This window comes from Mytilus trossulus, chromosome 6 (genome assembly GCF_036588685.1).
Source record: "Mytilus trossulus isolate FHL-02 chromosome 6, PNRI_Mtr1.1.1.hap1, whole genome shotgun sequence".
Lineage (NCBI taxonomy): Eukaryota > Metazoa > Mollusca > Bivalvia > Mytilida > Mytilidae > Mytilus > Mytilus trossulus.
Window position 1 is genome coordinate 78670034 of NC_086378.1, and position 26686 is coordinate 78696719.

Below are 26686 nucleotides of genomic sequence, written 5' to 3' on the forward strand. Positions count from 1 at the left end.
AATACACTAATTACAGATATGGGTGTACTCTCCGTTACTGACAGCTAGTTCAAAGTCAATAACAACTAATGAAAAAGAAGATGAAAACATTTATCCAAGACTAAAATATCAATCAGTAAACATCCAACATTCCCTGGATTTAGTGTAGAAAAACATGACCGTAAACGATGACAACTATAATTAGGATCTACAGATGTATTTGATTAATTTATGCTAAACTTTAATATAAAATCTGGACACTAGTACGGACTTGGACTTTTTTATGTTCTTTTCCTGTTTATTCATTTAACTTATTTGAAACCCATATTACAATCTTACAATTATACAGTTTATACACACTGCTACACTGATATCCTCCAGAGGCAGATTTATGGGGGGGGGGGGGGGGGGGGGCGGAGGTCCCCCCCTTTTTTTTTTAGTTCAGATTAAACTGCAATAATTTTGTGCACCTAGCTCAAGTATAAATTTATTTCTGACTCGGACAAAAAAACAATGTACCTCCCCTTTTTTTCAATGGTTGTTGTGAAAGGTTTCTGAGTGTGATTAATAGCGCACTAATTCTTGGTTTTTTTTTATGATAGGAACAAGCGGTAAAAGGTTATTTCTGTCATTGGTTATTATCATTCGTGCGTTATAAGATCTTATAAGTATAACTGGAACCGTTTTGCTAGCACCCCCTAATCCCCTCCCCCTTTTCGTTATTCTCACACTGTCTTGTCAAATTGTAGGTCTTGGAAGATTTCTTTTACTTAGTTACATTCTATCTTTCATTGCATTAGGACCCCGTACAAGAATATCCAAGGATTTGTGTAGTAAGGGATTACTATACAAATCCTCAGTATATTTGTAACCGTTTTGCTAGCACCCCTCCCCCTTTTTTCGGTTATTCTCATACTTGTTTGGGCCTTTGAAGATTTCCTTTACTTAGATATAATCTTACATCCGTCTAATTGAATTATATAATCCTGGTGTATTATAAGTCTAATTGCCATCAATTGATTATAGTTTTAATGCAATAACAACCCTAACTGTGCCTTTTACTTTAAACTTTGAAAGTGTCAATCGATCAACAATAGGTCACGGCCGACTATCAGCAATTTATTAAGAAGTTAAATAAATATGCTAATGAACCGATTTAACAAACAAACATCACGTTAAATATAGGTTTATTATTGTTGCTCTCACTTTTACTTTCATATTTTAGTTGGAAACGCAGAATGCGTGGTCATCAACCTTTATTTGATCGCCTGTCATTGTCAATCAAGACGTGTCATTCAATGAGAACACTGATATGAGGGTGTCCAATGGGATGTGCTAATCATCATAAATCAAATCTAATTAAGACGACTCCTAAATTAAATTCATTGTGCAACATTTTTGTACAATGTAATTAAACAATTTACATTAAATTACTGCAAAAACAATGTGTACTTTAATGAATTACTATGTAAAAAGTGTTAAAAAGTGGAGTTTACGTCAATGTCACGTGGTTTTGTGGGCAGTGTCGGCAAATTGATGCCCGCCATTTTGACGAAGAGTGACAACGTCTAGAAGCGAGGGTAAACTGTCAATTATATGTAAGATTGGCATGTTTTGATCTGATTTATGTATCTTTTTCTTATAGTATTTTATGTAATTCTTACTATTCTCTTGTGTGTCATTTAAATCTAATTTGATTGCAATGGCCTACACGGTAAACAGTGTTCCGTGTATGCTGTAAAATGATTTTTATTTCAACGATTTTAACAAATTTTAACTTGGTGTAATAGACGACGAGACAATTGGACATTTGAATATCAACCTGTTTTTATTATTTTCAGCATGGCTGTTTACTTGAAAATGAAAAATCTTGTCATTTCTTCCTTTTTATAAATGAATATTGATTGTGTAATTTTGACCTGGACAAGATAATTGATAAAAGTCACCAGACCGTGAAATTTGTGTAAATAAAGATTATATAGTTATGAATGTTATATTAGTTTTAAAACAAGTTAAATATGGATAAAACTCAATATGGAATAAATTGATTCCAAGACCGCCCATTGTTATATATATTGAAATGAAACATTTATGCAGGTTTTAAAATTTGAAATTGATTAAAAAATTGTAAAATACAGGTAGAAAAACATCCTTTTGTACTGTTTTAATACAGGATTCATGTATTATATTCAATATTAAAGGAATTAACTGTTGTTCATTTTAAAATCATTTTTATACATGTTATATACCGTATTTAATCTTGTTAATTTCTTGGTCTCACTAATAAGTTACAATATTTTTGCCAAGAAATGACAAAAAGAAAAAAATGAGAGACGAGATACTTTATCAGTCGTGCATCCTAGATTTTCAATAGGGGGCCCACTGATGGCCTAAGAGGGGGCTGTTCCAGTCATGCTAAATTGATTCCCTAAATATTAATCAACCAAATTTTTCCTTCAAAAAGGATGGGTACATAAATCCACCTCTGTTCATATAATTATTATGAAAACTATTAATTTATAGAAATGTGACATAATACATGTGTAAAACAGATCCAAATTATTTCCATCACATCTTGATCTTGATACATGGTTGACTTAAATTCTGAACTAGAAGGAATATTTAGATACATACATGTATAATATATTGTAACAAGAGAACCAAAACTAAACCTGTAAATACATTGTACATAAATACAAAAAAATGTAGATATAACGTCACGGTACCCAAATTGCAACGAGTACCCAAATTGCACCTATTTAGCAAAAATAGCAGCGGAAACCTTACAAGATTTCCTAGAGACTAAACAATTTGTATTTTTATGATTTGATACTATGCACGTCTTTCAACATAGGTAAAAATATTTACACAAAACGTTCACAGTATTTATCACGTGGTATTTATCAACAGATGAAAGACTGAAAAAGCAAAATGTACGGAAACATCGCCATGCGACGTCATCAAAATGTCATCTTTTTAAAATTAGCAAATACAATATGTTACAAGTATCCATTTCTTAAAAAATGAAGAGTAAGCATGGACTAATATCCAATTGTTCAAAATATATGAAGAAATTAAACAAAAGCTGTGTTATTTCACTTTTGACGATGTGAATTTAAGCATGGATGCAATTTGGGTACTCCTCATTACAGAATCATTGATGGTTTGGAGGTCACTTCAGACCAATTTTTCTATGATTCCACATGGATTCAAAATTAAATTGGTGAAACCATAAAGTAAATAATGATACATCTACAAAATAAACACATAATGAAAACTTTTGTCTGAAGCATAAATAAACGTAGGTTAAAAAACTGTCAAAATAGGTGCAATTTGGGTACCCTCACGTTAGAATGGGGGGCTCATATTCGCCGGGGACACAATTTCGCCGTTTTATGATTTTGAGGTGTAAACACTTCAAAGAATGGCTGAAATGAGAGAAATATGTTGATAAATTATAATTTTATAACAAATATGATTATTTTTTAAACTTAAACAAAATAATGGCACTTACTGCAAAAGATCGAAAAATAGATAACGATTTTCAGTCAGTTGCCTGAATGAAAAACAGGATTTTCAAAGATTTTTTTCTTCATATTTTTTTGACTGATTGGCCTCAATTTCTGTTTTTTAACACCTTTGAAATGTCTGTTGTTCATCTATAATGAAATTTATTTGATAAATATTATATAATGATGCAGTTATTTGGTTTTAAATAGATGTGTAAAAACGGCGAATACGTGTCCCCCATTGACAAAACTTCAGGAAATTTCGAACACCCTTTAATCTAACTTTACAGATGGTTATTTTCAAACAAACATGTTTTCAAGCTTAGGAATGTTTTGCATTTGAAGTTATTTTCATATAGAAATATCAGTATACTTCAAAAACATATAGACCTGAACATAGACTAGAAAACATGGAAAGATATGGCGAAAATGAGCACCCCACTCTAGGAAGATGTGGTGTGAGTGCCATTGAGACAACTCTCAATCCAAAAAACAATTCATAAAAGCGAACCATTATAGGTTAAAGTACAGTCTTCAACACAGAGCCTTGGTTCACACCGATCAACAAGTTATTAAGGGCCCCAAAATTACTTGAGTGAAATGGGAGAATTTATTTACCATGCTAACAGATGTGTCCTGTGGCAACACCTTTTTATATCTTTTTTAAATAAGATGGGTGACAGGTATTAAAGGGACATTCAAACTCATGAGTGAAAAATAAAGAGACAATGCCATGACAAAAAATAAAAAAAGACCAAATGACAATCTCCAGTATACAAAACACAACATAGAAAACTAACGACTGTGCATTACAAAACCACCAAAAACTAGGGGTGGGGTGATCTTGGGTGCTCTAGAAGAGTAAGCTGATTCTGCCTCACAATCAATTAGCTTTAAAATAAGTCTTAAGACTATAATGTGAATTCCTATATATTTGTTGAACAAAGAATTTTAAGTGATAGACTTTTTTTTTAATTAGTTAAATTCTCTTTTTTTTAGGGGTGTAGATGATGTCTGTGTTACCACCCGATATTTCACAGTACACAGGAGTTAATCTGTTAGCAGCCATTGTCACAACAGCAGGAATACAAGAATGTGATGGGTAAGTTTTTGAAAACTTATCAAATAAAGAGGCCGGGGTGGGGGCAGGGGTGGAGGGGACTTAAATACAAGAAATCCTGAGGCCCAGAATTTAAACAAATTTAAATCCCGAAATTTTGAAAAAAGAATTCCCGGATCCCAAAATTATCAACCCAGAAATCCAGAGCTTAAAGTTAGGAACACCTGATCCTGGAATCCCGATAAAAGTCCATCCCCCTTAATATAGTAGATGTTGTATGAGTGCCAATGAGACTCTCTATCCAAGTCACAATTTGTCAAAGTAAACCATTATAGGTATAAAAAATTATAATAAGACTGCTTACCTTTGTAAGGACTCGGAGAATTATGGAACAAATAGAAAATTTCAGCAACTGGAAACAAAAATTTATATAATGCAGTAATTGACAGCCTCCACCCCAAAATGTCACACAAAAGACATTGCAGCAAACATTTGGGAAAATTTCACACCATTTAACTTCAATTGCATTTTGCTTTTCACTTTAAAATTATCATGATTATTGAAGGAAAACAAAAGTGTGAATTGAAATGTTAAAAATGTTAAGATTAAGAATTCAATTTAATGCTTTTTGTTAAGAATAAAGATGAAATGAAATAATAATTGCTTCTTTTCCTTCTTTGTGAAAACTGAGTAACAAATGATTTCCAAGTTTCTTATTGAAATAAAATGTGGTTCACCTGTCTATGCAATATTGTAAGCATTTGACCTAGACTTGATATAGATATAAATCTAAACATGCAATTTGCAAAAGATACAAAATGTATTGATTTGATCAAGAAAACCAAAAAATACACTGCAGTCAATGAAAGCAATTTAACAGCTTATCATCATGATCATTCCAAGATACAATGTACTGCAAAATATCAATATGGAGAAAACTTGATTCTATTCAGTAATTTATTGTTGACCTGTATGTTTACTTTGTTATAGAAATGAAACAACAAAGAGCAGTTCAGAAACAGAGGATGAGAAAAAGGCTATTTATAGGTAAGAAAAAATAGGGAACCAGTCATCATGGTCATTGCCTAAATGTATTGATTACCTTGTTGTTTAGATCCGATTTCAATACACATTAGACAAGTTGCCGTAACCAGCAATTACTTGGATATGCAGGTAGCAAATTAGTTTGATCAGACTGCTTTCCAGGATTGATATCTGTAACATTTTGTACATGAGGCAAGACATACATGTAGCTATCAAACATTCTCACAATAGCACTGTAAACAATTTAAAATTAAGTCTGTGGTTAAAGTTTTTAAACATACCTAATTTTGTCATATCTAACATGAATTGTCATGATTGTATGAAACTTGGTCCAGAATTTTTTGTGATCCAAAAAAATAGCAAAATTGCATTCAGTCAGGGGTACTACTTGTACAATATATTTTTATTTACTTGAAAAAGTAATATTAATATACTTATATAAGTAAACTTGTAGGATACTTATACAAGTGAATTTGATTTACTTGTATAGGTAAAAAAAATATGGATTAGTTATGTCCCTTAGACATTCAGATTTTTTTTTACCTATATAATCATGATAATTAAAAAAAGTCATAATTTCTTCTTTTCTTAAATTCTTAGGATTTCTTTGTTCTAATAGAATTTTAAATTGCCCTTTGCAGTTGCTTTATTTATCATTTAAGTGTAATTTAAGAACACTGCTTATTTACAAGCTCCCAAGGAGCAATTTTTGAAGGCCTTGTGCAAATACTTAAGGTGGTACCCAACACTTTCTCTAAAATTAATTTGACTCGATTAATTTTCATAAAATTTTGACAAAGTATTTACTTTGACCCTTATACAAAATAATTAAAAATTCAAAAAATTTGAACCAAACATTTTATCAGAAAAATTACACTGGTTATATAGCAGTTTGACAAACACTAATTTTGATCATTGAGAAGCTATATATTGCCTTCACAATGCAACGTAAATAAAACGTTTAGCTGATATTACAGAGTTATCTCCCTGTAGTGTTAGGTACCACCTTAAGATCTTTGGGCAATCAGTTTCTTTGTTGAATTAATGAGATGAAACATTGAACCCTATTACAAAAATTGAGCTAAGCTGGGAAATATCATTATAGGCATCTTTTACATCTCAAAACTTGAGAACTTTTGTGGAATTGTAATAAAAATTCACTTATACAAGTAAATATTTTAGAAAATAAAGGGGGGATTATTTTAACATTATACCTCACTTGTATGATTACATTTATTTTACTTATTCAAGTAAATAAAAAAACCTTGTACAAGTAGTACCACTGACTTACATTATCAGATGAGGAAATGGAAACTCTTTACAACAAATTATTTCCAAATGAACAATCTATAGCTATAAACCAGAAATAAATTTGCAATAACTTTTGGGAAACTGAAATTTTAGATAAAACATAATACAATGTACAACAAATTGATAGGTTACTTTTATTTTCTTAAACTGATAAATAATTGCTTGATATATTTAATATCTATTTCAGCCATCCCTTATTTCCATTGTTAGTGTTGTTATTTGAGAAATGTGAGCAGGCCTCACAGTCAGCTGATTGTCCAAGTTCTGACAGTTTTGATATTGACATACAGTCCTTCGTACAACGACAAGAGAAAGACCGTAAACCTTTTTTCAGTGAAGACCCAGATTTAGATAATTTGGTATGTATGTATTACAGTGAAGTTTGATTGGCCCTAATAGCTAAGTTTATTGCTTTAAACTGTATTTTTGGGAATTTAGAAATGTTGCCTAAAGCTTTGCCTAATTTGAATAAACACTACGCTGAAAGGCAAAATTGGTGATTTGGGATACTGTGAAAGTACTTTAATTCGTGGGTATCAATTTTCGTGGTTTGAGCAATATTTACATGTTCGTGGGTTTTTAAATTCGTGGATTTCAAATTTCTAAAAAAAATTAAAAAAAAAAAATTTAAAGCCATTAGAAACGAAGGTTACAAAATGTCTGGATTGAAGGAAATTGCAAAGTAAACATTGACTCCTATAAATCGTAGTGATAACAGTAATTAGCTCATCATAAAGTGATCAACAGATTAAAGACCATCAAAGGTGTTAATTAGGCCATAAACATGTCACCTAAAGAGAACAGTAACATAACAAATGTTATAAACGTATCTTGAAATGTCAAATAATTCTTATCAAAATCAAGCCTAAGCATGAAATTATTATTTCCCATATATGGACGAGAACTATGATGATATAAAATGAACACTTTATCATACTAGCATAACAAAACCGGAAATCTGACTTTCATCGATCAAAAATGTTTTTATGATAATTAAAAGATAAAAAGTTGTACAGTTTAGGTAATTAAAGATTAAATGGGTATAATCCCGTATGTAGTTGTAGTTCTGTGACTGCTTTTAAAATATTCTCAGATTTGGCATCATTCAATATATTATCTAGATCATATCAGTAGTAAAACCTACGGATCAGGATCTTTCCATGTCTTGATTTGGACAATGGTTGTTTTATTTCGTTGGACACTTAAATTCGTGGATCAAGTCACCCACGAAAACCACGAAAATTGGTACCCCACGAATAAAAGTACTTTCACAGTAGATAGATAGACAAATGATAGAGTGGGCTCATTTTCGCCGAATACAATTTTCTTGTTCATGATTTTGGTGTGTAAATATTTCAAAGCATGGGTGAAATGGGAGAAATATGCCGGTAAATAATTTTATTTTAATGATTTTTATGATTATTTTTAATTGAGAAAAAAATTTCGGCACTTACCGCAAAGGACTGAAAAACAGACGAGGATTTTTCGAACAATTTCCTTCATGAAAAACATGATTTGTAAAAAAAATAATTTAATAATTCTTTGACTGATTGCCCTAAATTTCAAATTTACACGGTTGAAATGTCTGCTATTCATCTATAATGAAATTGATTTGATACCTGTAAATATTGTTGAAAGCTGCAATTTGCTGGTTTTAAATAGATGTGCAAAAACAGCAAATATGTGCCCCCCCACCCCCCCCCCCCCCCCCCCCCCCTTTGACTAAACATAAATTTCAAATAGCCTTTAATCTAACTTTTCAGAAGATTTTTTTTCTCAAACAGAAAAACATTTTCAACTTAAAAATAATATGTTTTTGATGTTATCTTAATATAGAAATATCAGTTTACCTCAAAAACATAAAGAACATAACCTGCAGAAAACATTGAAAGTTATGATGAAAATGAGCATCCCACTCTACATGAACATGATGTATATATAAAAATAAAAGATGTGGTAAGATTGCAAATGAGACTACTATCCCCAAAAGTTTAAATGAAGGCGATACAAGCAATTATGGGTTACAGTGAGTACGTATCAACATGCAGAAATACCCATACCCTATAAATAAAAGGCCCTTCCATGTATTGATGTAATGATCAGTTATGCTTGCATATATGTAAATTAAAAGTTGTTGAAAATTTAAAAAAAAATGTAGATCAAACTGCCTCAGTAGCTGGAACTTCCTTCATAAATTATAAATCTTACAGTATAAAGCTTGAGGCATTGGAACCTGTTGATTTGTACCTTCAGTTATGCCCTTCAATTTGAAAATTTAGCTGAATCATTATGATATCAATTATTTTCTAATTTCATGTTTACAGATGGTCAAAGCTATTCAGGTATTGAGGATTCATCTGTTAGAATTAGAGAAAGTGAACGAATTGTGTAAAGACTTCTGTAATCGATACATAAATTGTCTAAGAGGAAAACTTCAAAGTGAACAATTGTTAAAAGTGGAATCCGACTTTGACGATTCTGATGTTGGTTCACCACCACCTTCAGGTACAAAGAATGTACCGATAGCACCGAATTTAACATCTACAGCCAACAATGTCATGTTAGGACAGACAGTGTCTCCAGCCTCTGTGTCAATGCCACAGTTAGGTCCAGGTCAGATTATGTCTGGTGGCACGATATATCAAATGGTCCACACCCCACAAGGCTTAGTGGCTCAACCAATACAGGTATGTGTATGGTTTATTTAAAAAATTTCACACACAGATTAGTTTCTTTAAAAAATCCACTCTTCATTATTTCTAACATATATATCATCAACTCATGGGTTGTTGTTCCATTATGAATGCATTTTGACACCACAATTTCCATTGAGCATGCATACATGTATATAGTACTAATTTCCATGACGCACGAAAACATACATGTATGATCTGACAACTATGCAAAATTTTCCTCTTACTTCTTATTTAATATTTTTCATGATTAGCTCAGCATTTTCCTTTTACTTTCAAGAGGTGTTATGACAGACATTCACATTTAGATGTTTGAAAAATGACCTATTGTGTTCATGATGTTAAAAAACGAATTTTAGATTGATTACACTGTCGTGACTGTACAAAAATGAACATGTTATATCTCATTCTGTTCATAGTTAAATTATGAATTCATATTTTGATGCTTTTGGACTATCAAAACATACAAGCAGTAGATTGCTAACCCAAGTAAACTCTAAAGAGATTTGAAATATGCAGATTCCTTATAATTAGGTATTGTATAGATCTACTTAGAATACTATGACTAACTTTTTCATTTTAGTTTCAACAAGCAGCATCAAATCCAGTCCAGGTTCATGGAGGCACACCAATGTCACAAATTGGTGTCAATACTGTTACACCAGCATCTAGTGCAGGTAGGTTCATGGTGGCACACCAATGTCACAGATTGGTGTCAATTCTGTTACACCAGCATCAAGTGCAGGTAGGTTCATGGAGGCACACCAATGTCACAGATTGGTGTCAATTCTGTTACACCAGCATCAAGTGCAGGTAGGTTCATGGAGGCACACCAATGTCACAGATTGGTGTCAATTCTGTTACACCAGCATCAAGTGCAGGTAGGTTCATGGAGGCACACCAATGTCACAGATTGGTGTCAATACTGTTACACCAGCATCAAGTGCAGGTAGGTTCATGGTGGCACACCAATGTCACAGATTGGTGTCAAAACTGTTACACCAGCATCAAGTGCAGGTAGGGTCATGGTAGTACACCAATGTCACAGATTGGTGTCAATTCTGTTACACCAGCATCAAGTGCAGGTAGGTTCATGGAGGCACACCAATGTCACAGATTGGTGTCAATTCTGTTACGCAGCATCAAGTGCAGGTAGGTTCATGGTGGCACACCAATGTCACAGATTGGTGTCAATTCTGTTACACCAGCATCAAGTGCAGGTAGGTTCATGGTGGCACACCAATATCACAGATTGGTGTCAATTCTGTTACACCAGCATCAAGTGCAGGTAGGTTCATGGTGGCACACCAATGTCACAGATTGGTGTTAATTCTGTTACACCAGCATCAAGTGCAGGTAGGTTCATGGAGGCACACCAATGTCACAGATAGGTGTCAATTCTGTTACACCAGCATCAAGTGCAGGTAGGTTCATGGTGGCACACCAATGTCACAGATTGGTGTCAATTCTGTTACACCAGCATCAAGTGCAGGTAGGTTCATGGTGGCTCACCAATGTCACAGATTGGTGTCAATACTGTTACACAAGCATCAAGTGCAGGTAGGTTCATGGTGGCACACCAATGTCACAGATTGGTGTCAATTCTGTTACACCAGCATCAAGTGCAGGTAGGTTCATGGTGGCACACCAATATCACAGATTGGTGTCTATTCTGTTACACCAGCATCAAGTGCAGGTAGGTTCACGGTGGTACACTAATGTCACAGATTGGTGTCAATTCTGTTACACCAGCATCAAGTGCAGGTAGGTTCATGGTGGCACACCAATATCACAGATTGGGGTCAATTCTGTTACACCAGCTTCAAGTGCAGGTAGGTTCATGGTGGCACACCAATATCACAGATTGGGGTCAATTCTGTTACACCAGCATCAAGTGCAGGTATGATCACTTTAGTTATCAAAATTTACTAATAGGCATTATCACCTTCATCTGAAATGTTGTAGTTTAATACTCTGCTTGTTAAAAGACTAAACACTTTTAGATTATGTAATTGCAGCTTCTTAGACAACTTTTCCCCCATATACATGGCAATGGTCAGTACAGAGTCAAAGTTATGTGACAATGTACATGATATTTGTCTTTGATATGACTCTTCTGCCAATGGATAGAATGTGAGCAATAGGTAGATTATAAAAAAATACGAGTGACAGTTTAATAAAAGCAATGATTTTTCATATGATATAATTTTACTGTGATCACAGATAACTGTAAATGTAAATTCTGTCCACCCAGATACAGATACAGATACATAAACTTTAAAACATCTGTTACACCAATCTTAATTAGAAATTAATTTTTGCACATTTAATATATGACAGGGTAACATTTCTTATGTTAAATTTTTGTAAGTGTTTTGTATTGCAAAGCTTTGCATGACCTGACAAGATGAACATCTGAAATTAATATGAAGATAAATATCTGACAGTAAAGGCTTATATTTTCATTATTTAGAATTATTTATTATTGGTATTGTAGGCTTATTCTTCATAACATTTACACCCTTTGCTAAAATATATATCGATACTCTCCTAAACTTAATGATAATTAAAATAGAACTAATAAATTGATTTTTACACAATTGAACTATCCTAGTTTATTTTGTCTCATATGCAATATCACATACTTTATACATGTAGTAGCCTAAATTTTTACTGAGTGACTGTTTATAATATAACCATGGTAATTACAGGTGCTTTGTCAGCATTAGCAGGTCATTTAAGTTCTGATGACGAAGATGGTAGTGACAAAAAGAAGAGTAAACGAGGAGTTTTACCAAAGTCAGCAACTCAAGTGATGAAATCCTGGTTATTCCAACATATTGTTGTATGTATAGTTAAATTTTTAAAATTAAGATAAAAAGAGAGGTGTCTATGTTTATTTGGTCATGTGTTTGTAAAAACACTTTTTCATTTCAAATGTTTAAGATTGATTTTGAATAAAGGAATTAATTTTTTAAGAGGATTAGAAAACAATAATAAGGGTTAACATTTTCAGAACAATAGTTGTAGTTATTGTTAGCTGCAATAAAAGCAGTATCAGGTGAATTAAAAAAAAATATATCAACTTTTTGTATTACACACGAAACAATTGAAGAGCTTGTTAAACCTTGCCTTTCCCCAATTTCTAAGCCTCAAACAAAAAAGTTGATACATTTATTTTTCTGATATTGACCTAATATTGTATATTTAGTTATGTTTGCTAAAAGTTAGAGATATGTTTAAAAGGTGGTTGTCATATTTTAAGTTTTTTAATTGAATTTAATGTATGCACTTATTTTGCAATCCTTTATTTTATTTAGCATCCATATCCAACAGAAGATGAAAAAAGACAGATTGCTAATCAAACTAACCTTACTTTATTACAAGTAAATAATTGGTAAGTGATTAAATAAGAATATAAAGCAATGTAAATTAATCTTTTTTTTTCATTTTTTACAAATTTAGTAGCAGGTAATTTCTTCTGTGTGGCAACCTTAATAGCCAGGGAAATCTCTTTTAAAAGAAAAAAATGGCCATCACCCAAACTTTTGCATGCTTATCACACAATTAAGACTTTGTGAACTGCTCCTACGCATTCAAAAATAAATCAAGTGCCTTCCAATTTAACCCCCTTACACATATCTTTTCTGCAATAGCCCTTACTAGAATTCATTAATTGAACTAATAAAGTGGCCATATTAAAGAGAATAGCTGTACCTAATATTGATTCATTGTTGTTAACATTGAAAGAATGTTGAAGAAATTTAATGAAAATGCTGAAATTTCATTGTCATGCTAATTGCTCTGAGACTTTTGCCGTAAGTTTATATTGCATTGAAGATAAAAACATCTATTAGGACAATTTTGATATATAATGGTCTAGGGCCTCGGTTACAGTGATGTCAAGATATTACTAGATTTCTTTCACTTTACTGGGCTGAGTTTAATCGGTTCCCTCATGATAAACCAGTCCATCTATAGATAGGTATTTTAGGATAAACTCATCAATGAAATGTCCAGTAATACTTTTGATAATTCCTTTGATGACATCGATAGGTGATTAGAAATCAGTAATAATTATAACAGCAATCATCCTTATCACACACATCTTCTAATAGACTGTCCTTATGCAAAAGAATGTAAGCTCCGCCCGATCAGTTGAAATAACATCTCCGTGAGGGAAGAACAAAAAATTTCCAAAAGCAAATTTACAGATCTAACATTGTTGAGCTGATGTTTAGATGAGTTGTACATATATATATATATTTAATTGATTTCATAGATCTTGTAATAATTAATATTAGAATAACAATCAAAAGTTTGAAAAAAGTGACATTTTATTTTTCCAAGTTTAATGAAACAAATCTATCATTCCTGGTACTTATGGATGGGAATTTTGCATTGAGTGTATGATCAATCTTTAATTATAGTTAATAAATTATTGTTTTCAGGTTTATAAATGCTAGAAGAAGAATACTTCAGCCAATGCTAGAGGCCAGCAATCCAGAACAAGTCAAAACAAAAAAGTCCAAACCTCAAACACGACCATTACAACGATTCTGGCCGGAGAGTCTGGCCAATCTCCAGCCACAGATTGCTCCTGCCATTATGTCAATAGCCTCTATACAATCAGCAGGTTGGTATCATTATAAAATAATAATTTATTTTATTATTGTGTCACATTATATATTTGTTGGTGATCTTCTCTGATACTGCAAATGAATAAAATAAATGTTATGTTGCCAATGATTTATACAATAAGTTTATTTCCATTGATTTCCTTGTTATGTTCAGCAAATAAAATGAAATTTAAAAAAGAAGATGTGGTATGATTGCCAATGAGACAACTATCCACAAAAGACCAAAATGACACTAACATTAACAACTATAGGTCACTGTACGGCCTTCAACAATGAGCAAACCCCATACCGCATAGTCAGCTATAAAAGAGTCAATCTATTTTATTACAGTGTAAGATGAAGATGAATTATATAGTCAAAAATACAATCTACAGACACAAGTTAACAACTTTGTATACTTTTGAATATAAATTAACTCTTAAATTTGTCTATCTCAACAAATAAACCTTTGTCACACATTATGTAGAGTTGTTGTTCTTAAGGCAGTAAGACACAAAGGGTATACATATGTCATACCTGTAACATGTGGTAAATCATTATTCTACTTTCAGAAGAAAAACCAGGTTTCAAAGATATGAACAGTAATAGTGAAAAGACAGACGACACAGAAACAGGAAACCAGTCATTGTCTCCTGTTCCGGTAACAGACAACACAGCACTGACAATTGATGATAATTCATAGCATTTGTTTGTATAGATTCTGGTTAAACATTGGAATCTGTCTGGTTTTGTATTGTAAAAAAATTACTGATTCAGTTAATACCGGCATGTAAATGCTTTGTAATTTGCCATTTCAGAAACTAAAGATTTATTGTTGAATTCATTATTTGAAACCAAAACAAAAGAACCATCATGAAGAATATTGTTCACCAATCATAAATATTATGTCTTTTTAAAAAATACTTTTAACCAATCATACTCTATACCATTTTAAAGGACATAGTCAACCAATTATAATCATTGTAAAGGGCAATACTAATTTGGTATTTTTACACAGAAAATATGGCTTAGATTCTGAAATGGCAAAGTTCTGTTACCTTTGGTTTATGATACATAGAAAGTAAAAACTTCCCCAACCCTTCCAATGTAAATATCTAATGCATTAATGATTTGTTTGTTAAGTAGCTTTGTTTTGGAAAAGAGCAAAATTGGTTTTAACATTTTCTGTAGGTGAGTTTGTTTTAAAATCTCTGTTTTGCTTTTAAATCTTCGGTTTTAATTTTCACAAAAGTGTTTTTGTTTTACTCTGAGATGTGTTTGACAAAAGTCAGTTTTTTATTGAGTTTTCTTTTATGCCGATAAATTGCAACAATAATGCATTCAAAGGTTATATGATAATCATCATAGCAAATAATATTTGTCACCTCTAATACACCTTATCACTAGTTGTCCGTGTTAAATGGATATCAAAATATATAAACTTATTTACACTTTTGGTATTTTGGTGAATTTTGTCTCTGAATGACCTTAGATTTGTCTCTCAATGATATTCTGGTGTCGAGTAATAATCACTTTTTTTACGACTAATTTATTTCCGGTCAATAACTTTAATTTTAATGAATTGATCTTTAAATTGTTTTTACCAGAAGGTTCAATACCACTAAAGGAAAGTTTGGATTGATTTTAGGGGTTATGGTCCCAATATTTTTGGATTAAGGGGCCAAAAAGGGGGTCCAAAATAAGCATTTTTGTAGTTTTCAAACAATAACTTGTGTTTAAGTGTATGAATCTCTCTGAAACTATACCACAAGTTTCCATACAATGAAGGGATAGTAAGCAATGATTTTGAGGGTTATGGTCCGAATCGTTATGGAATAAGGGGCCAAAAATATGGTTATACATCTTACCCTGAAACCTAGCATTCACATTCAACTAAAATCACTATCAGACTTTAATTGTTGGCCTTGTTTTTGTAAATGTTTGTTTTAATGTCATTTGAATAAATTTGTACGTAAAAGGGTGTTTTGAAAAGTATATATGGACATGCATATGTATAGATGTGTTATAACTAAGTATGTAAACATGTGTATGCATAGGTATGTATGTGTGTGTTTTCAAATGTGTAGAATATGTATATGTATACATGTGTTTGGATAAGAATGTATGTTTACCTGTTTTTTGCATAAGTATTTTTACATATTTTAACCTGGATTTATTGTATATATGAGGATTATTTTTACCTCCAGAATTGTTTTCATATTGCTTTGAGCTTTCTCTATATTTTAATATGATATTTGTTAAAATTGTTTTGTTTATGGTTGTAATGTTTATGACTTTATGTATAGGGATACAACATTGTTAAAGTATTTTCTTACTTTTTGACACTTTGTACAGTTAAACAGAAATATAACAAAGAAATGTTATAGAAATATTATATTATTTCACAAAGTTTCTCAGTGGTATGCCTTCATTTATTGTAAAGTCACATAAAATTGTGGATAATTTTTGTCTGTTTGAATAGACCACTTTCTAATTTGTTCACCTGAAAAAACTCATCAATTATGTGCACCTTTATAACATCATTTACCAGATAGAGGGAATAGCCTGTATCCCTGCACTATTAACGTTCATCAAACGTCTGAGTGATCGGATAAACTAAAAATAATATTTGTTTTGTAGATACTTAATCACTATTCCCTAATGACAGCAGTGCTGATTGTCAATTATGAGAATTCATTTGCAGAAAAAATATTGCAATATAGCATTATCGCTTTTCAACTACTAGCACAATATATGGGAATGTAGAGACAACACCCCTAAACGCATGAATGATGTTCTAAAATCTAAATTTTTGACTGAAATGCATCAAACTGGAAAGTTTATTATGATGTTCATTCCTGTGAGATGTAATTTTCATTTCATCTCCTAATTGAATAACCACTCATAAGACAACTCCCCACCAAAGTCACAATGTATAAAAAGTAAAAAAGTAAAATCTTTTTACAGTCTAGATATAAATCGGGTTGGCTCCATTAAGTCAAATTTGAAAGATTCCAACATAGTGATTTGGTAATAATTTTATGTCTTGGAGTGCTCCAGAAGAAAAAAAAATTGATCAGAAAAACTCTCCTCATCTTAATTTAATTCTATCTGCTCACTGTGTCAACATGGTATTTGCCTTTCATTATCTGGCAAACTATTAACTGTTTACTATGAGATGTCTCATCTTGTTTCAGTGTCCTAAATTAATTGTGCCTTTGTCATATATTGATCTGAACATAGATGCATATTTTAATGAGATAAATATGTAATACTGACATCACCGTTCACCAGAAACGACAAAAGTTTAATTGCAGAGGTTTAAATATTTGCATCTTAATTCTTTAAAAGTTTTAATCAAAAGACACAACATTCTATCTTCTATTCCAAAAGTAAACTTATCATATAAGTGTTTTATTCTTTTATTCTCAATATATTTATCATTTAATTTGAAGATGGACATATTTATTTGTGACATTAATTGATAGTTTCCAACATGTTATTTTCATAAAACTTGGTGAAAATATCACAAAGGCAATTGTGCTGGAGAAGCAAAGTTAATTTACAGTTAAAAGTTTATTTATTGATGTATTTTGGAGGAAATAGAATGACTTACCTCCCCTGAAATCCAATGAATTCAGCTTTATTATTGATATATTGTTATTGAAATCTGTTATGAACAGGTATTTGTTATTTAATGATGTATAATAAAAGACATGGAAAAGAAATCATTTTATCATTCTTTATCTTTCCTATTTTAGACTATAAAGGATTGTATATGTTTGTCTGGCAACTATCATCTAACCTTCACCTATTTCCATGTTTCGTTGGTCAATGTCAAGATTTCATGGTTAAGTTTGTTTCTTAGATACTATAAGCAATGGGTTAACTAAATTTAATGCCTAGATCAATTGTAGATGTTCATGTCTGGTTGGCAGGGTTCATCTGACCTTGACCTTATTTTCATGGTTCATAGGTCAATATTTAGTTTTTTTCTCGCTTCACAGGGACCAACGTGAGACTAGGTATGCTGTTTCCGACAGCTGAGTCAATAATGTATTAGTTTGTGATTAGGTCGGGTTTAGGGTGAACCACTAGTGGTAAGTCAAATATAATTGGTATGCAGTTGAATAAGTTATGGCACATCTCATTACCATGGTGATTATTTGACCTCGCCTCCTTAGTTATGGTCTATTGACTTTGAAACTTTTGCTTAGTTTTCATGTATAAGTTTGTGATTAGGTCAGTTTATCGGGAACCACTAGTGATAAAGTGATGATAATTGGTATGCAGTTGTATAAGCATCAGCATATCTCATTTCCATGGATATTATTTGGCCCCACCCCCTCATTCATGGTCTATTGACTTTGAAACTTTTGCTTAGTTTTAATGTATTAGTTTGTGATAAATAGGTCAGTTTATGGGGAACCAGTAGTGGTCGGTCGAAGATACTTGGTATGCAGTTATATTAACATTGGCACATCTCATTACCATTGATTTTTTTTACTACCTCTCAGTTATGATGTATTGACTTTGAAATTTTGTCTAGTTTACATGTATTAGTTTGTGTTTAGGTTTGTTTAAGGAGAACTACTTATGATAAGTCAATAGTAATTGGTATGAAGTTGTATTAGTATTGGCACATCTCATTTCTATGGAGATTTTTTAGCCATGTACCTTCAGTCACAATTTATTGACTTTAGATATTTGCTATACTTACATGTTAATTAAAGTGTTGCTATTTTTTATTTCAACATTTGCATTATTGAAATTACAAAAAGCGAGACATATTTCTGTGATAACAGTTTATCCTTGTTAAGTCTGTTTCTTAGGACCTAGCAGCAAAGGGTCAACTATATTTGGTGTATTGAATGATTGTGAGATGAACATGTATTTCTCGTTTGATTTATCTGACCTTGACCTCATTTTCTTGGATCATATTAAGTTTGTGTGATGCTTGAAGCAAAGCTTTACATTTAGGACTATCAACCTAAAATTATTGGTAAATAAAGAAAGGGAGACCTTCAGTGTGTGCACTCTTATTTCTATTGTAAGGTGTATATCCATCTACAGTGATAATTTTACCTTATCCTCATTCTCATGTTTTGTTGGTTAATTTTTTGTAAGTCCTTCAGAAATTTTATTTTGTATGATAATACCAAATCTTTTGAAATTTTAACCATAAAATTGACACAAATAGGATATCTTTATATAATGTTTGAACCTAATTATTATTAACTGCCCCTTACTCTTTATTGTCCCTCTTTGCAGTGACATGGAAATACCAGGCATTGTTCTAAAAAGGTGGACGATCGACTTTTACAACAGAGTTATGCCTTCTGAATAATAAATAAGTTTCAATGCGGGAACTTTTGAACTCTGTTCTTTTATTAACTATAAAGTTGGATTTTGTCTATCCTACGACTTTTTGTTGCAGAAAGCTCAACATAGGGATAGTGATGACTGATCTAGCAGCGGTGTTAGCTAATTTCTTCAAAGCTTTATATTTTAGAAGGTGGAAGACATATGCCTCATACTTTGTATGTAGATGCCTTATGCTATGAAGTTTCTGTCTGTCACAAGTCAATTGACCTTGACCTCATTTTCATTGTTCAGTAACTACTTGAAAAAAGTTAAGATTTTTTTGTAAAGTAAATTTCTTTTCTTACTATGAGTTATAAGAGAACTATATTTGGTATGTGCGTACCTTGCATGGTCTGTCAGACAGTTTTCACTTGATCCTCGATCCTCATTTCATGGATAAGTGAACAATGTTAAGGTTTGGTGGTCAAGTCCATATCTCTGATACTAAATCAATTGGTTTAGTTTATTTGGTGTATGGGATGACTGTAAGATATACATGTCTAACTGGCAGGTATCTTCTGACCTTGATCTCATTTTCACAGTAAATCAGTGGTCAAAGTTAAATTTTTGAGTTTTGGTCTTTTTAATGTATTTCTTGTTTGGTTAATATGACTTTGACCTCATTTTCTTAGATCATGTTAAGTTTATGTGATATTCGTAGTAAAGCTTTATATTTAGGACTATCAACATAATATCAATGATAAGTAAAGAATGCAAGACATTTCAGTGTGTGCACTCTTGTTATTTGGGAAAAAACCTATGATTTGGCATTCAAATAGAAAGATCATATCATAGGGGACAAGTGTACTAAGTTTCAAGTTGATTGGACTTTAACTTCATCAACAACTATCTCAACCAAAAACTTGAACTTAAAGCAGGACAGACCAACAAATGCATAGACCAGAAAACATAATGTCCACAAATGGGACATAAAAAATGACCAAAAAGACTAAACTACAAAGATAAACCATGATTATGCCCCACCTACGATAGTAGAGGGGCATTATGTTTTCTGGTCTGTGCGTCCGTTCGTTCGTCTATCCAGTTTCAGGTTAAAGTTTTTGGTCAAGGTAGTTTTTGATGAAGTTCAATCAACCTGAAACTTAGTATATATGTTCCTTATAATATGATCTTTCTAATTTTAATGTCAAAGTAGAGTTCTGACCCCAATTTCCTGGTCTACTGAACATAGAAAATGATAGTGCCAGTGGGGTATCCGTGTACTGGGGACACATTCTTGTTATTAATTGACTTCTTCTTGGATTGATTTTCTCTTCATGATTCATGAAAACTCTTTAAAAACTCTATTTTTTCTTATCTAAAGGCTTCAAATAGATATCATTTATATTTTTACTATCATTAACTTACAAAAGTATATATAACATGCGTACAATGTATAAAAATACATAAAAACAATATCATTTAAAATCATTTGAACTATCACAGTTACAAGTAACAATATCTCGTGTGCACTATTCTTCCTCCTGCTGAGTCTCTGTATTTATTATCCAATAAGGAAAGTGTCAATTCTATTCATATCTATGGCACTAGCACTATATTATCTAACGTAGCCTTCTGATTGGTTTAGCATAAATTGGCATCATCATGTGATCTGACAAATATGCAACTAGTCCAATTATTATAAACAATGCACATCCTGCTATCATTAAATATCTGTATATTATTCCGTAGTCAAAAATCTGAAAAAAACAAGATCACATTTTTAATTGACTATATATACATTATACATATGTATAAATTAAAACACGTTTTATACTAGCAAAATTAATCTGCTTATATATAAATTTACCTTGAAGGTGTGATCATATAATTAAATATCTGTAAAATTGTCACTTCGAAAATGTTGTACTATCTTGTCTACAGAACTTTCAGATTCAATTTTCTTAGATTCTACACTTAGAAATAACATCAATATTTTAAATTGAATACCTGAGTGAAATTAATCTAACATCAAGCTCACATTTTTGTATTTAAAAGTTTTCTGGAATTTTCACATATTGCATTTCAACTTATTCCTGTATCTAACTCTAGGATCTACATATCGATTATCAGGTTGTTTGCATGTTTTCACATAACGATGTTTTTTACAATATCAATATGCAAATAACCTGATAATCGATTTATCAGGCTGTATTTGCATCTTTTGGAAGTGTTTTCTTAGTTTCACCAGGAATCCGTAGTTGATTTGATAAGTTAAACTTATCAACGTTGGTTCAAACATTATGATTTCGCTGATACGTTTGGGTCAAAGTTATTAATGCATGGTCAACATATTTGATGTCACAAAGCCTTGATATGGAATAATATTAAGAGCTGAAAAGAGTGATATAGACAGTGGGATGACAGATAAATTAACTTACAGTGACAGATTCTTCTATGGTAGGTACTTTAGGTTCTCTTGGTAATACCACTAATATAACAGTTATCAATCCAGCAAATAAAACAGATCCTATTCCAGCATATCTACAAAAAATAAATTTATTATATCAAATTATAATTTAAAGACACCTACAACTGTACAACATAGGGGTAAGAGATAGACATAATTAAATCCATTTTCAATATTGAAAAAGGAAGGCATTTTAAAATTCCTTGCCAAGAGAAACTTTGCAAAAAATGCAAGTACTAGATGATGAGAAACATTTCTTAATAAATTGTTCTCATAATTCAAATATTAGATTAACATATTTTAATTGCATTAACAGAGAAAGTAATTGTTTTGCTAATCTCACTGACAATGACAAAGTTATATATATACTTAACCCATCAACAACAACACAAGTGAATAAACTAGGATCCTTTATAAAAAAAAGTCAATGGAACTGAGGACAGGGGACCCTTTAATATTTACCTGAATTTGTGTATATATATTGAGTTACTTAGTTATTGTCTTTATTTGTTTTTGTTGTTGTTATATGTCACAAACTGTAAAGTTTATATGGGACAACATCCATAATGCGCCTTGAAATGAGGAACTCAAAAGTCACGTGTAAAGAAAAAATCTCTGTGTAGTGATATTGGACATGTTTCTATTTTTAGCAAATGACTGAAATTAATTATTTGTGGTGATTAGGAAAGTAGAGGAACATAGAATAAATGTGTAAAAACTATGGAGCTATTGAATGTGTTCAAAGTATTAAATTTTCAAAGAACTTATTGTGTTAAAAAGGGGATATTTTACCACAAGGAGCCGCATCACAACAGGATGTTCAGGGTTTGCTAATTTACGGAAAAAGTAATCTCACTTCGTACCCCGAAAATTTAACCACATATGTGAAAATGTCACAGCTTCGAAACAAGCTATCATACATATCCAAGTTAACGATATGGACTGAGCTACAGGAAAAAACGTTACCATTACCGCCTTTGTAAAAACAATTAAAGATTTTGACCCATATGGCAATAAAACTAACTTTAAATAAAATATTTAACCATGATGACTGAAAAAGCAGTATGTTATTAATAATTAATAAAAAAAATATAAAAGTTGAAAAAAATGGATGAATAATTTTCATCAAGAGCAATAACTCTGTGTTTTGTTTATAAAATCTCAATTTTCCAATGGACCTTGTTCATATTGATGTTTTTAGGACAAACAATATAATTAGGCACATTGCACTAAACAGTTCAATCAAATCCATTTTGGGATCCTAAGTCAACAGGTATTATATGAATAAGCTGTCTTAAAAAGTACCCTTTTCTTGAAATACTTGAATAGCCTTTAAGATATTTACTGGTACAAAATTTTATTTCAGTATTTCCTACATTACTACTTTTTGAAATTATAAATGTCATTTCCGCTTACCTTATAACCTATCTTAATTTTTAGTGCCTTCTCAAACACTTTTTATGACATTTTGGAACAAGCAGTGTTAAAGTTAGTCCAAATAATTATGATGTCTTGGAAGTCTATTTTAAATTTTTGCTTTGACACCTTGGTATACGGTTGTTCCTGCCCCAAACCAATCCAGCCCCATGTTGATCCGTCCTCATAATAAATGATAACGAATAAACTACATGTTTAGACTTTATTTAGTATAATTAGCATTTGTAAAAAGTATCAATGATGGATGACAACCAGGTAAGTATGAATATATTTGGAGTACCAGAAGATGAAATATTTTAAGTCGATACAAAAATGGTTGTGCATGTACATGTGATTGTATTTTTTTCAGGTAACACATACCTGTCAACCTCTGAAAATGAAAAGTCAGGTCATGACCTGCATTGAGAAAAAAAATCTCAGGTCATAACGCGTACGACATTTTGCGGGCTCAATTGAAGAACAAAAATATGTTTACATATAATTTATATAGTCAATATGTATATGAAACAGTTAGAACATGTATACAAGTTTATTTCAGACTATTGTTATATTCCATAGGCATAGTAGCAGACTTGGCATTCTTTAAAAGAACTGCACTTGGTTTCAGTTCATAGCAATGCAAATGTGTATTCATTTTACAAGAAAGAAGAGCACACAGTGTATCCTTATTAAGATCAGCCCTAAACTCTGTAGCTATTTTCTTTACTAAAGAAAATGCCCTCTCACTGTCTGCATTGCTGTTTGGCAAAACCAGTAATGTTTTAGCAATTTTTGACAAAACAAAAAATCTTGGCTTGTTAAGAAAAAATGTCATGCAACTTGGACATTTCTCCCCAAAATGTACCAATGTCAGTTTCAGGGGAAGTGCAAAGTGGAAGTTCATCTAATGGGGTCAACTGATAGTCACTGAACTCATCTTGTAGCTTGTTGAAAATATCGTTACGTAGCTCAGGTAAACAGTCCTACATTTTGACTATTGGTTACATTGAAAAAGACCGATAAAACCGAAGGTCGTATTACTTCTAAATACCGGAAACAATTCCGGTCAGAAATCTGGGTGAAACGGGTAATGTTAGAAATTCCCGGGACCCGCCGGGTAAAGAAAAACTCCCGGGTGAGAGGTGAAAATAACGGGTGTCACCCGCAAAAAACGGGTGAGTTGACAGGTATGGGTAACAATAAGAGGCTTCTATAACACTTGGCATTTTTTTTGTAATATCAAATATAGTCAATATACATGATATATTACAAATAATATATCTTTATTTTTATTCCTTATAAATATATTTTTTATTGGGGCTGGATCGACTTTAAATATGGGACGGATCAACATTGGGCTGCATTCGACATAAAAGCGACACCTTCCTGCGGCATTAAAGAAAAAAATATAATAACCTTTCAGACGTTATTTGGACTATGTTGAAGCAGGACAGATTGGTAGTAAAAAAACATTTAAAAAATGTTTGTAACATAAAATGATATTGCCTACCAATATATAGCTACCTAACCTATTTTTTGTCAGCACATTTTAATAATAGCAGAAACACATGTATCCTGCAACCTTTAGAAATTCTGAGTTTTTTGTGTAGAATATTCATCCTGAACATGCATGACATATTTGCCACTGGACATTAAAGCAATCAACAATCAATGTTTAGGAGTATATGACATACAGTATTGGTATAAAGCTGGCATTTAAGGTAGCTCCTACCTCATATTAGAAAGTAAACTTAATTACTATACAAATCCTTGGTTCAACTGAATGTTTGAACCATGTATGACAGGAAATATCTTGAAACCTATGTCTTTTAACCACTGAAAATATTCATTCTTTTATGAGGATCCCCCCCCCCCCCCAAACATTTATCTGTTGCCAGTGTTGGAATATTTTTTCCTGTAACTTACGCAATCGCCCCTTCCGCTCTTGAGAGAAGCAAACAGAGCAAAAGACAAATTGACCATATCAATGCTAAAGTAAACAATCCTGGCCCAACACCGAGCACTGTAGCCATTTTTCTGTCTAGAGTTTAGGTTATAGTATTTTTGCTTGACAAGTCACAACATCTTGTTTACAACAATTCCATGTTACGTTTGTAAGGCTTACTATCATTGGTCGATGTCAGTTAGATATCGATTGGTTGTTAGTTATCGCAAATATTTTTCAGCGGGATATTCAAACTTATAAAAAAAATCATGATAAAAAGCATTTTTTAAATGAGGTAGTGGCTATTTTGTCGGCTCTGATTAAAATATCTTTTTTTGTACTGGTTTGGATAGTAAACCCCACATTGACAGAAACAAGTGCCTGACAGTGTGTTAAAACTATCCGGATAATTCACATCTTTAAAAAATTAAAACAAGTAATTAAAAAAACATATCTTTTAAAAATAGAAATGACAAAATTAAGTATGACGTAAAAACTGATATGTGATAAAAAGAATATATTTTAAAGAGGTTATATAAACAGATTGCGAAGAATACAATGAAGTAACTTCTTGTTGTTTTGTTAAAAACCTCTCAGTAAAATAGTAAATAAATAGAACATGATTGAAATGAATTGAAAAAAAAATTAAAAAAAATAAATGTAACTTTGACTTTTATGGAAATACACAATCATGAATTAAAAAAAAAAATCAAATAATTTATATGAATTCATTGCAACAAATGAATGCTATTTTATTTTCTTTTTTTTTCTTGTCATAAATTTTTAATAGCTATATTATACATGTAGTATTTAAACTTTGACTAATAAATGTTTAAAAACGATTATATGTCACGGTCTCAAGTACTATAGTAGCTGTTTTCTTATTGAACTACTGGTATACAAGTAATTACTAGTATATGAATCTTTAATATTTACAGTGCACACTTTCATATATATATATATATATAATTTTATAGTACTTTCCCTTTTAAAAGTAAAAATTCAATTTCACTCTTCATAAAGAAACAGCAAAATAACAAAATCACAGAATTTGAAAATAGCCACTTCCTTTTAATAATATATAGTCAGATATAAATCTTGTCGCCGTCAAAGCCCTGAAACATGAACCCCCTTTTTATTTTTTGTGTGTTAATATTATTCGTAAAGGATTTGTATACGAACTATAATAAGTCTTATCCCTGATATTCTAATAGATCATCTGGGAACATTATATCTAACAATAGGGCCCATATATGTGCCAGAGTATATCTATATCGATTTTGTCTTTTCAATACGACATTACAACAATTTATAGGAAAGGTCTATTGTTTTTTAT

The 26686-nt window shown here is 31.6% G+C and overlaps 2 protein-coding genes across 9 annotated transcripts; one reads left to right on the plus strand and one right to left on the minus strand.

Moving 5' to 3' along the window:
- Positions 1 to 1287: 1287 nt before the first annotated feature.
- Positions 1288 to 15442, plus strand: LOC134721934 (homeobox protein PKNOX2-like). Of its 8 annotated transcripts, none has more exons than XM_063585249.1 (11): positions 1302 to 1577; positions 4488 to 4590; positions 5539 to 5595; positions 7091 to 7262; positions 9228 to 9590; positions 10180 to 10209; positions 10278 to 10341; positions 12308 to 12441; positions 12917 to 12993; positions 14048 to 14232; positions 14788 to 15442. In XM_063585249.1, exons 2-11 carry the CDS (start codon positions 4496 to 4498, stop codon positions 14916 to 14918), a joined length of 1308 nt encoding a protein of 435 aa, XP_063441319.1. In that variant the 5' UTR covers positions 1302 to 1577; positions 4488 to 4495; the 3' UTR covers positions 14919 to 15442. The 8 variants fall into 8 exon arrangements, with proteins under 8 accessions (XP_063441321.1, XP_063441319.1, XP_063441318.1 ...); XM_063585248.1 differs by lacking the exon at positions 10278 to 10341 and adding an exon at positions 10346 to 10409; XM_063585250.1 differs by lacking the exon at positions 10278 to 10341 and adding an exon at positions 10414 to 10477.
- A 5473-nt stretch (positions 15443 to 20915) lies between these two features.
- On the minus strand, positions 20916 to 25505 carry LOC134721935 (transmembrane protein 218-like). Its single transcript, XM_063585252.1, has 3 exons — positions 25332 to 25505; positions 21961 to 22063; positions 20916 to 21279 (listed from the first exon to the last, which is right to left on the minus strand). The coding sequence occupies exons 1-3, from the start codon at positions 25436 to 25438 to the stop codon at positions 21142 to 21144; spliced, it is 348 nt and encodes a 115-aa protein (XP_063441322.1). The 5' UTR covers positions 25439 to 25505; the 3' UTR covers positions 20916 to 21141.
- Between the last annotated feature and the right edge of the window lie 1181 nt (positions 25506 to 26686).

Excerpts from the sequence above, each read along its gene's own strand:
- LOC134721934 (XM_063585251.1), top strand. The coding sequence starts at position 4,496 with ATGATGTCTGTGTTACCACCCGATATTTCACAGTACACAGGAGTTAAT. Across the intron at positions 5,596-7,090 it reads GAGAAAAAGGCTATTTATAG|CCATCCCTTATTTCCATTGT; the intron begins GTAAGAAAAAAT and ends TATCTATTTCAG. Across the intron at positions 10,274-12,307 it reads TACACCAGCATCTAGTGCAG|GTGCTTTGTCAGCATTAGCA; the intron begins GTAGGTTCATGG and ends TGGTAATTACAG.
- LOC134721935 (XM_063585252.1), bottom strand. The coding sequence starts at position 25,438 with ATGGCTACAGTGCTCGGTGTTGGGCCAGGATTGTTTACTTTAGCATTG. Across the intron at positions 22,064-25,331 it reads AGAGCGGAAGGGGCGATTGC|ATATGCTGGAATAGGATCTG; the intron begins GTAAGTTACAGG and ends TATTTTTTGTAG. Across the intron at positions 21,280-21,960 it reads CCATAGAAGAATCTGTCACT|ATTTTTGACTACGGAATAAT; the intron begins GTAAGTTAATTT and ends TGTTTTTTTCAG.